This window comes from Mustela erminea, chromosome 19 (assembly GCF_009829155.1).
Source record: "Mustela erminea isolate mMusErm1 chromosome 19, mMusErm1.Pri, whole genome shotgun sequence".
Lineage (NCBI taxonomy): Eukaryota > Metazoa > Chordata > Mammalia > Carnivora > Mustelidae > Mustela > Mustela erminea.
In genome coordinates, this window is record NC_045632.1 from 31,176,215 (window position 1) to 31,191,401 (window position 15,187).

At 40.0% G+C, this 15,187-nt stretch overlaps 1 protein-coding gene across 1 annotated transcript in view; it reads right to left on the reverse strand.

Moving 5' to 3' along the window:
• Positions 1-15,187, reverse strand: part of RPGRIP1L (RPGRIP1 like) — a 126,979-nt gene that overhangs the window by 34,174 nt on the left and 77,618 nt on the right. The window contains exons 24-26 of the mRNA XM_032324551.1: positions 14,720-14,903; positions 7,590-7,674; positions 1,544-1,677 (exon numbers count right to left, since the gene is read on the reverse strand). Coding sequence (XP_032180442.1) covers positions 1,544-1,677; positions 7,590-7,674; positions 14,720-14,903 — 403 coding nt within the window. The remainder of the gene's footprint in view (positions 1-1,543; positions 1,678-7,589; positions 7,675-14,719; positions 14,904-15,187) is intronic.

Here is a 15,187-nt window from a genome sequence, read left to right on the forward strand (position 1 = left end):
AGTTTCCTTACACCTCTTCTTTGGGACTCTTCACTGCTCTGTCTGGCACCAAACACAGCATTAAAATCCTGACCTGACACCCAAGTGTTTAATTTTTTTGACTCTCCTTCAAAACACAGCCACAGGAGCTGTCTGGGACAGATTAGTGTGGCCACACGTGAATTCTCAGAATGGGAAGATGGGCTGCTAACCAGAACGAACAGGAGAAAAGCTGAAGAACATAAAGCCTAGATCATTTTCATTGCTTTTCTCAGGTTTTCTTGGTTCTGGTTGTCTTTCGGAGGGTTTAGGTTAATATTTTAATCCTCTCATCTTTTTCTGTGCCCAAGTTGTGACAAACTGTCACGTAGCTAGATATGGGTAGTTTAGAAAGATTTCCCAGGATAGGTTTCCAGTTTGGTTAATCATCTGGCTTGATGCTGACCTGTGAGTAGGTGGCACATATACAGGACAGAGAGCTTGACACGGGAACCGCAGCTGAACTGTGGGGGAACAGCGTCTGGCACTTAAGAGGTGCTCACATGCTCACATAAGTGTTCACTGGATGCATGAACAGCTGAGGAAATCAGCCGTGTACAGTCTACGGGAGATGCTCTGCTCACTTGGCAAATGTGACTAAGACTCAGCCTCATTTGTCCATTTACTATGTATAGCCCTGGCTATCCTCATTAGGACTGCTGTTTTTTTTTTTTTTTTTTAAAGATTTTATTTATTTACTTAACAGACAGAGATCACAAGTAGGCAGAGAGACAGGCAGAGAGAGAGGAGGAAGCAGGCTCCCCACTAGCAGAGAGCCTGATGTGGGCTTGATCCCAGGACCCTGGGATCATGACCTGAGCCGAAGGCAGAGGCTTTAACCCACTGAGCCACCCAGGTGCCCCCTCATTATGACTGTTAAACGGCTGATTCATAAAGCACAATTCCTTGAGCATGTTCCAAGTATATTTGATGAGAATCTGGAGGGTAGAAACTAAGCCCTGATGGGACTCATGCCTTTGAGGCAACAATCCAGGAGAGTACATTTTGTCGGGAATCCTTTTCTCCCCTCAGCATCCTGCTAGGAAGTAAGTGACCATTATGACTCGGAGTCATTTGCAGTGGCTGTATCACTGGATTGTAACACTGAATTAAAGAGAAGCCTTACAAAAGACACCATAATGATGACTCAGAATAACATGCCTTGGCTGAAATAAGGCTTGACAGCATGAAGCTTCCATAAACAGCATTAAAAAAAAAAAAATCCAATGGCCACATTTTTGTCACACACTCATCCCCAATACTAACAAAATGAACAATTCCTTGTGAAGTGCAATTAATTATTTTAAAATTTCTGTTGATTGAAAGGAAGGCAGAGGGAGAGGGCAAGGGAGGGAGGGAGTGAAAAGCTTCCGGCTTCAAAAAAAAAAAAAAAAAAAGCTGGAGTTACAAAGGAGTCAACCAATGTGGGACTCAACGTCCCTGTAGCCAGCAAAAAAGAAGGTTTTAATAAAGAATTTGGATTTCAGCATTTGTTGTACAAATTGAGCAATACTTTCACTCATACCATCGATATTTTGCTCGATGATGTCTCTCCCTTCCTGAAACATGTCAGCGAGGTCAATGTTAGCAATGCCAATGTCCTCGCACTCCAGATCCTGTTCATCCTCTGGAGGGTCACTGACCACGGTGAAGCGGACACTGAGAAGGGAAGAAAAAAACCCAGAAAATCCCCACAAAGTGAGGAAAAAATCATCATGAAACACAACTCCCAAATGGGGTTTTATCACTAAGTATGAAATCTCGAAGTTTCCAATTATTCCAATAAAAAGCAAATTACATGAGGTTAGATAAGTTATTGCATGAACTACTAGAATTATTATAGCACGCCGAGCCTTCAAATGAACATAAATCCACTTTTCTGAGCGCCGATTAACATTTAACTCTAGAATCTGAGAAAATTACTAGGCAAAGAGAAGAACCAGATGTTCTAATACACACTATCTGATTGTATTGTGACACATCGACTTTTAAGGCTAAAAGGATCAAGTGAATAAAGACTGTGGAGATCAGGGCACCATTTTCAAAAGAAATGCAACATTTTCTACTTCAGAGTGTAGAAATGTACAACTTCAGAGTGGCTACCAAGCAATTTATTAACTCTCTGCATTCTCTGGAATGCAGGGACCATGCTCCCCAGTAACATTCTGAGTCAAATTAGATAAATACTGTCGCTCTGCCCAACAGCTACATGGAATGTTTGTACTACTTCAGCAATCTTTTAACTTACAATCCTAGCATCCAAATTTTATTTTACTTTTAGACATAATTGTAGGGTTCCGATGGAACTGATCTGAATTAGTGGCTTGTGCTGAGGCCAAACACACTTGGATTGACCAAATGACAGGAATTTACAGTTAAGTACTCTTTTGATATGTCTTGGCAAGGGAGCTTAAACCATGGATACTTGTAAACTACCATTTTAACCATTTTCAAAATGTAGCTATCCCAAATCAGAAACCAAACAAGAAACTTGTTTCTTAGATCACATTTTGAGATGAAAATCTAAGTCTCAGAGAAATCATGCCTTGAGAAATACGTGCAAATAAAATCCTTTCCAAATACTTACAGGTAAACATGAAGGTATTTTTAACTAATTTGCTGAAAGTAAGCATTTGACATTTCATTCCTTTACTGAGACCCTGTTTTCAGCCAGCAATAAACTTTGATTAGAAAATAGAAATCCCAGGATGCCTGGGTGGCTCAGCTGGTTAATTAAGTGTCTGCTTTTGGCTCAGGTCATGATCCCAGGGTTCTGGGACCAAGCCCCGCATCGGGCTCCCTGCTCAGCGGAGAGCCTGCTTCTCTTTCTGTCTGCCACTCCCCCTGCTTGTGCTCTCTCTGATGAAAAAATGAAATAAAATCTTAAAAAAAAAAAACAAACAGAAAATAGAAATCCCTTCCCCTGAAACCACAGGCAACACTTACTCACACAATAATCGTGAAGAATACAGATCCTGATTTGTAAGTGGATGACTATATTACATGATGCATTAAACAAAGGGATTAAGATGGAATGGTTAAAGGGCATCCATTGTGAGTTCAAATTTAGTTATCCCACTACTAGCTGTATAATGTTAGACACATTACTAAGCTTCTCTGTTTTTTTTTTTTCTTTTTTAAGATTTTATTTATTTATTTGAGAGAGAACGTGAGAATGGGAAAGAGAGAGCATATGAGGGGAGAGGCCAGAGGAAGAAGCAGGCTCCCTGCCGAGCAGGGAGCCCAATGTGGGACTCGATTTCAGGACTCTGGGATCATGACCTGAGCCGAAGGCAGTTGCTTAACTGACTGAGCCACCCAGGCTCAGCCCCTAAACCTCTCTGTTCTTATCTGTAGAACACGAAGGGCTCTTTTGGGGATCAAATGAGATGATACATATAAACAGTGCCTGGGACATGGAAACATCGAGGAAATGTTTGCTCTTTTATTACTATGATTTTTAATCTAGGTAGAGCTGCTTAAGCGTCTACATTTCTAACAGAAAAGAAAAAGAAGACACGGGGAAGACTTGTTTCAATTGAAAACTGTGATTGCCAAATTATACAATGACTGTATCAGTCAGTTAAACAAGAAGAATGGCGATGAAAGTAATTGTCCTAAAATGAATATGCTTGGAAGAGTAGGAATTACAAGTGATATCTGATGCACATTTTACATCCACAAGACTTACAGAAAAGATAGAGGCTAGGCAGATCGTACTAATATTGTTAAGTGTTCTCCTCCTATAACGTGTCACATTTAAGGATCACATCTCTATCACTTTACAAACGCATTCCATTACCTCCACTGAATATATGAGAATTCTGAGACAAAAAGCGGCGGGGGGAAGCCCTTCTAAATGCCAAGGAAAGGGTTAGAAACCAATATTCGGTACTCCTAGCTTCAAATTCTATGGAGAGCAAAATGAGATGTCAAATATGAAATTAAGAAAGTATGAAGTTAAGCTAAAAAGGGAAGAATGTACGCTCAAATAATCTGAAAGCTACAATTTGGCTTTGGCTCAACAGCACATAAGATGTTGTGTTTCACCTGTACGCCTGCCAAACAAAGAGGCGGATATCTTGCTTGTTCTGTGTCCTGAAGAGGCTTCCAGGCTACTTGGAGGATCGGGGCAGACAGCCGGTGTAGATGTCATATACCCGCAGGGAGGTGGGACTGGAAGGACCTCAGGAGATGCTCTTGCCTCCCCTTCTCCCTCCTGCAGAACTCTCTCCTTGCTGACCTCCCTTGCCGGGTCCTAGACAGAGACCTCTATGTCTTCCTGCAGGCCCTTGGTTCCTTCTGCCAGCGAAGATCTTCTTTGTGCAGTTCATGATCAGACTGGGTCCTCTAGTCCCCTCACTATCCAGGTTACTGTCCTCTCCTTAGACTCGCTGTCACTGTTACTTGCTATGTGAGCAACTTGTTTAATCTTTCTCTTAGCACTTACTGTAAAATGTAATTGGTTTATTTGTTTACTTGTTGCTGTCTGTCATCCTCAGCGGGCTGGAAACGCCTGGAAGTGCAGGGGCACCGCCTTGTCAAGCATTTCGCTCCCGATGCTTATGTAGGGGATCATAAAGATTGTTGAACCTCTACACGAATGCTTCTTGTTGAAGCCTGGCTCATTTGGAGTAGGTCTGCTGGAGGAGGCAGGCCCTGGGCTGGGCATCAAGATCCAGACCTCAAATGTCACCTGCTGCTATTTAGGAAGTCAGAAAGCACGAAAACTCCCTATATTGTTTAGCATTTTTGATTCTCTGAAATAATTTCTTTTCATATAAAACAGGATAGAAAACAACCCTAAGGGTTACCTCTGAGTTTTACCTACTGGAATGCTGATGGTTATGGTGGATCTGCTCAACAGCACAGGTTAAAGAAAGGAAACCAAAAAAGAACCTTAAGTCAGTGTCAACATGATGACTTCAAATAATTTTTAAGTCCTGCTTCAAGGAGTTATGTTCCTTTGAAGGTGACACTTGCATACTCACAAATATAGGCAGGGCCAGGCGCAAAGGTACTGTAGGTAATTTGTTATACGTTGTACATAAATGTATGCACGTCAGGAAAGTTGGCCAACTTCTCTAACTGTGCCTTGTAAGCTGTCTCCAGTATTCAAGAGGGCTGCTGCCTGAGAACATGAGTTCTTATAAACTAGCAGGTACTTTAAACCATGTGAAGTAGCAGGACCTGTAAGTTTTTGCAAAAGGTGAGAACACCCATGGGAGTAACGACTGTCTTTTGGCTGTGGGAACATGTAAATAAACACCCCCTTTCTCCTGAAGAAAATGATACTGTCAGGGAGAAAAGCAGGCGTGTCCATTCTGCCCTGTGATGGCCCCATTCCTGCCACAGTGGGCAGTGGTGTGGGCAGTGGCAGGCACCGCAGCGCTCTGGGCATGTACTCAGCTCCCATCCCTTGTCATCACTCTGTGCCTCCGCTGCCTCTTTTGGTCTTTCTCAAAATGACATGAACATTTGTGTCTCTGGGGGTCATTTAGAGATTTTTAGAGAAACAAGGATGGGTTAGTGGAAGTCATTACATTTACTGTGGACTTTTAAAGAAATTTTAAAACAATTTTGCTACAAGGAAGTAGGTCTACTGAGGAAAGGCAGGTCTATGTTTAAAGCGGAATCTGTCTTTTTAAAAATACCCACTTCTGAGGAAACAAAATTGCTCTTCCCTGATGAGGAGTGCTACTTACAATATGTTCTAACCTTCCAGAAACAAAGTGAACACACAGGTGGACAATCAGACTGCGAAGACTGGGAAGTCCAGCCCAGCGCTTGCCCATGGAAACAGAGCTCAGTCCCGGACAGTAAGGACCCAGCCTGTTGGCCGCAGAGAGGCAGATGACATGGTCAGTGCAGTGTAAGCACTGGTGACCTGGGACAGCCCTGGAACTCTGATGGCAATGAGGAGGTCTGCAAAGAAGCTCAACAATACAAAGTAAATAAGTAAAACCTGAATGATTACCTACCATGCTGGGCAAGACAGAACTTCAGTCTCATTAACAAGGTTTTTAGCATACTTTCTTCAGAACTCAGATCCAAAGAATTGATATATGTATTTTAAGGAGTTAATGAAAAAAACTACTCTCAGATCCCAAGAGCTAAGAATTCCAGTCTCCTTTCTTGAAAGGGAAGATCAAATGCTAGTTTGCAAGCTCTTTTGAAAACCAGAATGTCCAAAAAAAAAAAAAAAAAGAAAAAGAAAAAAAGAAAAGAGAAAAACAGAATGTCTTGGGGCACCTGGCTGGCTCGGTCAGTGGAGCATGTGCCTCTTGGTCTCGGGGTTGTGAGTCTGAGCCCCATGCTGGGTAGAGAGGTTACTCAAAAATAAAAACTTAAAAAAAAAAAAAAAAAGAGAAAAATAGAATGTCTTTAACTTTCCCTTCATGCCCACTAAGAAAGGGGAGAACTTAAGCCTCTTTCTACGAAGAACGGGGGTGAGCTCTATTTCGGAGGCACTAGGAGTCATCTGTGGGCCACAAAGGCAAGGGGAAGACGACGACAGAGAGCTAAAGGGCCCGCCCTGGCCATGGGAGGAGAGCCAGCAAACGGGCTGATGGGTAGCGCCTTACAAAACTCCTCAAAACTGTACACTTGGGAGCTCGCACGAAAGCAGGAAGTTACTAAAACCAGGGATTTTCCTTCTTACAGGGGTATTATTACTCTACCGAACTAGAATCCAAAATCTTCTGTTCAGATTTGGAAAAAAAAAAAAGGCATTAAAAATAACATGAAGGACGCCTGGGTGGCTCAGTTGGTTGGACGACTGCCTTCGGCTCAGGTCATGATCCTGGAATCCCGGGATCGAGTCCCGCATCGGACTCCCAGCTCCATGGGGAGTCTGCTTCTCCCTCTGACCTTCTCCTCGCTCATGCTCTCTCTCACTGTCTCTCTCTCAAATAAATAAATTAAAAAAAAAGATTTAAAAATAACATGAAATGATGAATAATTAAACAATGATAGTAAATGAGTCTGGAAGGCTGATGAGCTAGTACATGTAGTAATATTGACATTGCTGCTACTACTTACATCAATGACCATGATGTCATCTTGTGCCATACTCTTGTGCCATGTCCTATTCTAGCCATCCCACCTCTATCATCTCCCTGAAGCCTCTCGACCACCCTATCTGGTATCATCTCCATTTTCCGGATGAAGAACATGAGGCGGAGGGTGCTTGTCCCAGGTCAGCTTATAAGTGATGAAACAAGAATCTGTGCTCAAGCCACGTGGCTCCAGAGGGCACCCTCCTTGCAACTGTGTCACGCTCTTTACAGTTAAACTTGAACTTGAACTCTAATGGGATACTAGATATACACTGTATGGTGTTTTGGTTTGCAAAGCACTGTCAGATCTTTACAGTTGCTCTGCACGGTACGCAGGGCTACTCTGTTTCTAGGAAGAAAGAAACCGAGAGGAAACACACTCATCCCAGGACACAGGGTGAATCAGAGAAGTCAGGGGTTCTGATTCCGCTTCTTGAGCTTTCTTTCACCACACCACGCTACGGAGACCTACTTCACAGGAACCATCCAATAACGTAGAGTGCTTAAATGTACCTTCTGTATGGCAGCTCTTGTTTCAGTAGTATTGCTTTTAAGATGTCTCTCTTTGCTTGGTTGTTCTCTTTATCCACGTAGATCACTGTACAAAAAAAAAAAATCCCCAGAAAGAAGTCACTCAGGAATATGCTACTTTAGTACCATTCTGTATTTGTATGAATACCTGTTTTTAGAGACACAAGCCATGCCACCTCACTTGTATGCCTGGGAAAAGAAAAGCAGCTCTGGAAACCAGAATCAAATCTGAGCAGTCATGTGATCTAAAGTCATGTCACGGGCGGGTTTATGTGCATGCTGTCAGAAAGGATACGAGCAACATCTAAGAGTGCCACATTGCTGTCACTGCCTGTTAATGACACTGGCAGTCAAGACGGTAAAAGCCAGCGGTCTTTATTGCTTTGTATTTGAGGGATTTACTGCATTTTCTCTCACCCAGGATGCGCATGATAATGATAATGTATGGCAGAGAGCTTGTCCTTCCTGACAGCCTCGGTAATTTAATCCTTCTTTCCTGCCACAACATGCAATAAAAGAAGCATCTGGTGTATTGGGTTGAGGAAATCCATAGGCTGACGTGTGCTGGTGTTGGGGTGAGGGGGGGAGGGAAATGCAGGGAAGAGGGAGAGGGTTTTCAGGGCAAGAAGTTCATCTTTGTTTTTTAATGGTGTGTATTGGGGGTGGGAGGGCGCTGGGGTGGCTCAGTTGGTTAATCATCTGACCTTTGGTTTGGGCTCAGGTTATGATCTCAGGGTCATGGGATGGAGCCCTGCCTCAGGCTCTGCACTCAGTGGGGAGTCTGCTTGGGGATTCTCTCTCTCTCCCTCTGCCCCAACTCTGCTCATACTTGCATGCATTCTCTCTCTAAATAAATAAATCTTAAAAAAAAAAAAAAAAAGGTACACGTTGGCATGAAGGAATGTGGCCAGACTTTACTAGGCCGAAATAAGAGATGAGATAGCTGATCTAAAGTCCCGCCAGGAAGAAGGCGATGAACATTCAAAACTGTAAATAAGTGCCTGCCCTTTGGGAAAATGGCATCTCAGGGAGCAAACACCAATTTTCAACCTGATTATTTTTTCTCAGCTCGGCAGCCATTCAGCATGCCTTAGCTTCTGAAGACATTTCTTTTTCAGATGCCATTTTGGAGGTAAAGTGTCCCCTGTGACCAGACCTCAATTTAGAGACTATCCCTGATAAAAAATACACGAAGGGTGAAAGATACCGTGACAATTCCAAAGCCAGACTCCACTGGGAATGAACATATTTCATCCTGAGAATGTTTCCCTGGACAATTTTAGTCCAATCTCAAATGATGATATAGTTCACTTAATCATTTGGCTCAGCTGACATGCTGGGCACGGAGTTAGGCACGCAGGGTGGGAGACATATCGGCGTCTGTCTAGGCGTGGGCTTAAGAGAAGTGAGAACCAAGGTCACACAGCAGCTCTTAGCTTGTTGCTGTTCCCACGATGCAGTAACAGTAAATGTGACTAATTATACAGGTTACTGAGATTTATAGGAGTCAGAAAAGACAAAGGGTTCAGAGTATTTTGTAAGTATAGTGCTTTGCTTATCAGTGCTAAAAAGGTTTTCTAAGAGATGAGTTCCACTAATGCTGGGAGACTGGACTCATTCTGGCCACCAGTACACCAAGCCAAATGGAAATTTTTTTTTGGTTTTGTTGTTAATCACCAATTCGAAGTGCAGTTGAGCATATCTTTTTGACTTCGAGTTTTAAAGCTTAATGGTCATCATGGTCTACATTATTATTTTTTGTGTGTGTGATAATTTTTTGGATAATTTCCCCCCTAGTTTTACTGCGATAAAATTGACTTAAAACATTGTATTAATTTTAGGTGTATAACATAATGATGTGATATGTATATGATATGTAATATGTACATATTACAAAATGATTACCAAAATAAGTTCTTCTTCTGGTAAGAACTTTTTAAAGATCCACTCTTAGCAACTCTCAAATACACAGTAGAGTCTCTTGTTAACTATAGTGTTCCACATTATTTGAAGACATGAGTTATCTCAGTGATTAAAAACAAAAAAGACTGAATTCAAAGTCCAGCATGCAGATAGTTTTCCAAATAAATTAGGCCAGTTCTGACAAATCTCAATAGCTTGAAAAAATTTTTTTTCATTTTTTAAAAATTTGGTCATATTAATTTAATTTTTTAAATGTGGCCATAAAATTTATAATTTTAACCACTTTTAAGCATACGTTCAGTGACATTACATTCATACTGTTGTACAACCATGACTACCATCCGGCTCCAGAGCTTTTCCTTCGCCCCAAACTAAACTCTTTTTCAGGATCCCCCAGGCCCTGGTAACCTCTATTCCACTGTTGGTCTCTACGAACCGGACTCTTCTAGGTACCTCTTATTAAGCAGAACCATACGATATCTGTCCCTTTGTGACTGGCTTATTTCACTTAGCATAATGTTTTTCCAGGCTCATCCTTGGCATGTGTCTGAATTTCACTCCTTTTTAAGACTGGATAATGTTCCGCTTGGATATACAGATTGTGTTTATCCATTCATCTGCTGATGAACATTTGGGTTGTTTAGGTTGTGAACACCTTTTGGCTATTGTAAATGATGTAAATAATGCTGCTATGAACATGGGTATTCAAGCATCTGTCAGAATGCTTGCTTTCAACTCATTTGGGTAAGTATACAGAAGTAGAACTGCTGTACCATATGGCAATTCTTTGTTTAAAATTAAAAAAAAAAACATCTTTTTCACTGAAACTGGTAAAAACAAAATGGTCTAGTTGGGCCACCTTCTGCTTCTGCTTCTTGCAGCTGGCCAGCACACCGTATTTCCTGTTCTCTTAACAATGATACAAACAGTGACAGCCATCGTTTAGTGAGTGATATTTATGTGCTAAGTACTACACTAAGTACACTAAGTAGTACTAAGTACTACACTCAATACTTTTCTTATGGCAATCACATGTGTTAAGAACCATACTGTCCCACATTTGACAGATGATTAAATAGACCCAAAGAAGGTAAATAATTTGCCCAAACTCACCTATTGAGAAAAGGGCAGAACCAGACTCTGAATCCATCAAAACCTACCTCCAGAGCCTACCTTCCTAACCTCCTTGCTAGAACTTCTCCTTCTTCTATATGAAGCCAAAACTTTTCCTGATGTTTAAGCTGCAACCATATTGTCAGCACAGGTGGGAGTGAGAGAGAGCGCTCTATACCCTTATCAAGGGAAGCCACCTGATCCTCCTTTCACTCTTTCACAAAGGGATCTTGCTTGGGTACAGCTGGTCCAGGTGCCTTCAACAACTCTCTTGGGCTGAACACTTTTTAAAAATTGCTTTCTGAAAAAACTCAAGCTCCTTACCCATCAGCTTACTTCTCCAAACATATACCAAATGTGAAGTCCAGCTCTCCTGCTTGCATAAGAAATGCCTAGAATACAGGCATCTTAATGTGCGCCTGCATCCCTGGGAGGGCTGGTTAGAATGCACATTAACGAGCTCACCCTGAGTTTCCAATTCAGCAGGTCTGGGTTAGGGCCTGAGAATGTGCATTTTTCACTTCACAGCAGCTCCTGCTCCTCCTGATCAGGATGTCACACACTGAGAACCACTGTGTAGCTCAACATCCCTTTGCATAATTTTTGAGTAGGATCAGCAACCAGTGAACACTTTTGTGTTGAACATGTGAGAATCGGGACACTGGGGCTACCTCTAGATCACAGTCCTAAGGACATCCATTTGATGTTCTGGAACTAGACAGAAACAAAACCTACAGTTTCAAAAATTTCAAATAGATCTTTTAAAAGACAATTCTGGTGATTTGAAAAGTATCAAAACTCTCTAAAAATTAAGCTATTCATCTTTTATTCTCATTAGAAAGGACAATTGTTTAGGACTTGTTGGATTTAGACAAAACTTACTGAAAACAGATAACTCAAAAAAGGTACAAAGTAGTAGTCCAAAAACACAAGCTGATGTTGAATTGTGTACCATTAAAAACCTATCACTTCTGCAGTTTGGAAAAATCCTTACATTCTTTGTCAGTGTCATTTGGCAGAAGAAATGGAGATGGCTTAATTACAAAGGGTTGATAAACTTCAATCTCAGAAAACTTTTTGTGTTGGAGTGTCATCATTCCCCTAATCCTTATCTTTGCCAAATTTCTCTTCCTATTAGTGACAAAAGGTAAATTCTGCATTGTTTTCATCTTCCAAATTGAACTTTGTTCCAAAACATAGACTGTTCAGTGCTCAGAGACTAAGGACCCAGAACTGTATAAATCTCATAAAAACTTTGGACGATTTCATTAATCTTTTCCTTCCCACTGTCAATTCCCTAGAAGGCTTTATTCAGCCCAGACAACATTCTTCAAACCTACCATTAATCTTATTTTTTCCAAACTATTTTCTTGCTTTCTCAGCATGCTCTAAGCAAAATTTTCAGGCCCAATAAAATACAAACGTTTTGTTCATGCTACAAATGTCTTGCAAGTGAATTCAACCTTCCCCCGCCCCACCATTTCCAGCCTTAAGAAGATATATCTTTTGTGTAAGTGAAACTGGTATTAACATCTCTTAATAAAGACTGAATCAGGCTATAAATAATTGTGGGAATCACTAGACTAAACCTCTCTTTTTATGTACCTAATTTAGGCCTCAGGATACAAATCCCTTTTGAAAGGATTCAAGCCATAATGCGGGGTAAAAATCATTGTGAGGTTCCATCAACCTCTCAACTGGTATGGTGTTCAAACAGAAGATAGCATGTACTAATTGTCCTTTAGATTTTCCATCTGAATTAAAAAGTCAGTTTGGAAATAAAATTACTTTCATTAACATTTAATAAGATTTGGAAGATGTAAGTCTACATTATATTGACCTTTTACATCAAGTCACAAGTGAATGGCAAATTATTACAATAATTAGATGAGATAGTTACTTATTAACCAAAGATTCAAGGAGATTCTCCTGCACTGAAGGTGATGTAAATCCAATAATTTAAAAATAAACATTTTTACTATGTTATAATTAAGTGAAAAATAAAATAAAGCCTCCTACAAGATTAATCTTACTTCTCAAATTTGCTGAGGACCTAAGACTACATTTTTTAGATATAATAGATAAAAACAGCATTATTTTGCTTGGAAGCATAATATATATTTCTCTCCCTTCCCACCAGGAGGGCATTTAAATATACTTACAATTCTTTTCAATTAGCCTTTAAAATTCTCATAGTCAAATCTCAGTAGGTAGGAAGAGAAGCTGAGAAAAGGTATAGTAAACATTTCTATGGAATTCACTTCTAATAAATTATTAGTTTTCTTGTTGCATTCAGATGACTATTCATTAGAAACATAAGTAGCTCTTAAAATGCCAATTAGATAGGAAGGTATCTTGCAGTAAAAGGAAAAAATATACCTGAGTCAATGCCAACCAACTAATAAAAAGCCCCCCCAAAGCCTGAGAACGAACGTTACAAAATGCAGGACACTTGAGGACGGGTTAACAGGTTGTAACCCCAGAATGATTTGCATCGCTTATGCAAATAAAAACAATCTGTTGTGCAGCGGGCCAAATTTCTCAATGTAGGATTTCTAAAAAGCTCTTTTGTTGTCAGTCTAACCAAGCATTCTACTGCTGACCTTTAAAAAGAATAATACAAAAGCCAGAAAAGGTTGTCTCTTTGCTTGGGTATCTTCATTACAATTAGTTGTCTAATCAGTTCTTCCATTACTTATAGTATTTTGACATGGTTTACTTTTCTGAAACTTTGCAGGTAAAAGATCTCTAGGAAGCTTGAAAAAATATTTTTGGAAATGTTTCTGTTATATCAGGTCAGTGGAAGAAGGAATCAGATTCTTGTCCTGACCACACTATTTATTTCCCCTGTGATTTCTCAACCTATCTGTCATTATAGAATTATAGAATTTGAGCTGCAGGGGATCTAAGAGAGCCCCTTATTCAATAGGTAAGAAAACAGGATACCATGAAATTTAAACATCTTGCCCAAGTTCATATAACTAATAAGAACTGTGGATACAGGGAAGACTAGAACAGATTTCTAGATACTCATAATTATTGTCTCAAGCTATGACCACACTTCGAAAAATAGCAGGTGTGTGCACATGTGCACACACACACATGCACACGCACAAGTAACCATGAGCATTTGTAATTTTAAGCATGATCAATCAGTAGCATGATATATATACAGTCAATAGCATGATTACATATATTGATTAAAATACAATTATAAAACTGGTGAGAAAAAAATATTAGTGTTCAACTAGCATAAAATGGCCTGTTTTGCTAAAAAGATAATGCAATACTCCATCTTTATGGTTTGTTTTAATATATGGCTTTAGAACTTAGTAAGCCCTAAGGCTTTTAACATAGGGTCATGTCAGCTTGATATGATGATTTTTACTCCTCTTTGATTATACACTGATATATACTATTATTTAAAACATCTTAAAGTTGGCTGATTGAAGAATTTACAGGGTACCAGTTGGGTCTGACTTAGATGTCAACTAGCCGATAGATAAAGCCCTCAAAGAGAAAACCTGCCTGGAGCTATCAGTGCATGTGTGGGCTAAATCATGAAAAGGTATTCTAAGAATGTATATCACTCAACTAAAATACTGAACATATAGACACTAGGAGAGAGATATGTGTATACTGTAAAAACATCCATGAGATGACATTGACCAGGAAGGTAGAAAATATTAGGTCACTGAATGGTTTGAATCATATGATTAAAAAGCTAGTAGTACTTTTTTCCCCTGTGAAATATTACACTTTTTGATTCAGTTCAGTTGTAGACGCAGGTGACATTTTTCTATTGATACTATAAAATAGCAGGATGTCTACAGACACTGTTTTTGTTTTCTCTTTAGTATTACTTCAAAGTTAATTTGAAGAGTTAATTTCAATTCAAATTTGAAATTTAATCCTTATGCTACAGGTCTGACTTTATTTTACTTATTAATCCATTCTGCTGAGACTTTCATGACTTTATGCGAACATTAGAGAATTACACTTTCTCCTTGTTCCTGCAGCTACCTTCACCGATAAGACAAAAACGGAAGTCTGAATTATAAAGGAACCATACATACCATTGCTATAATTATAGTAGACCCACTGCCCACTCTTGGGTTTTGGAAGTGACACAGGTGTCTCTTCAGCAGGAAGACTGTAGAATCTGCATTCCACGAACAGCCGTTGGATAGTGTCATCTGCAGTTACTCGAGAATCATTAAGGCTTAGAGCTATGATCTCAATCTGAATTTTTTCTGATGGCTGTTTAAAGAGCAAAAACAGGAAAACCAACAAAGAAACATAAAACAAATGAGCACAAGCCCCTTTACTCTTTTTCACTATCAATTTTAAATAAAACATGAAGGCCAATGGGTTTCTTTTTTGGAACGCACTGTACACTACTGTATAGTTACACATGATAGATTATTCACGACAGAGAGAGAGAGAATGAGATTCTAATGCCCCAGGGTTTGAAGTTAACAGTGTCATGGCAATAGTCTCCTGATTTACATTTGAGGCTATAAATACCCCACTAGTAGTCTATC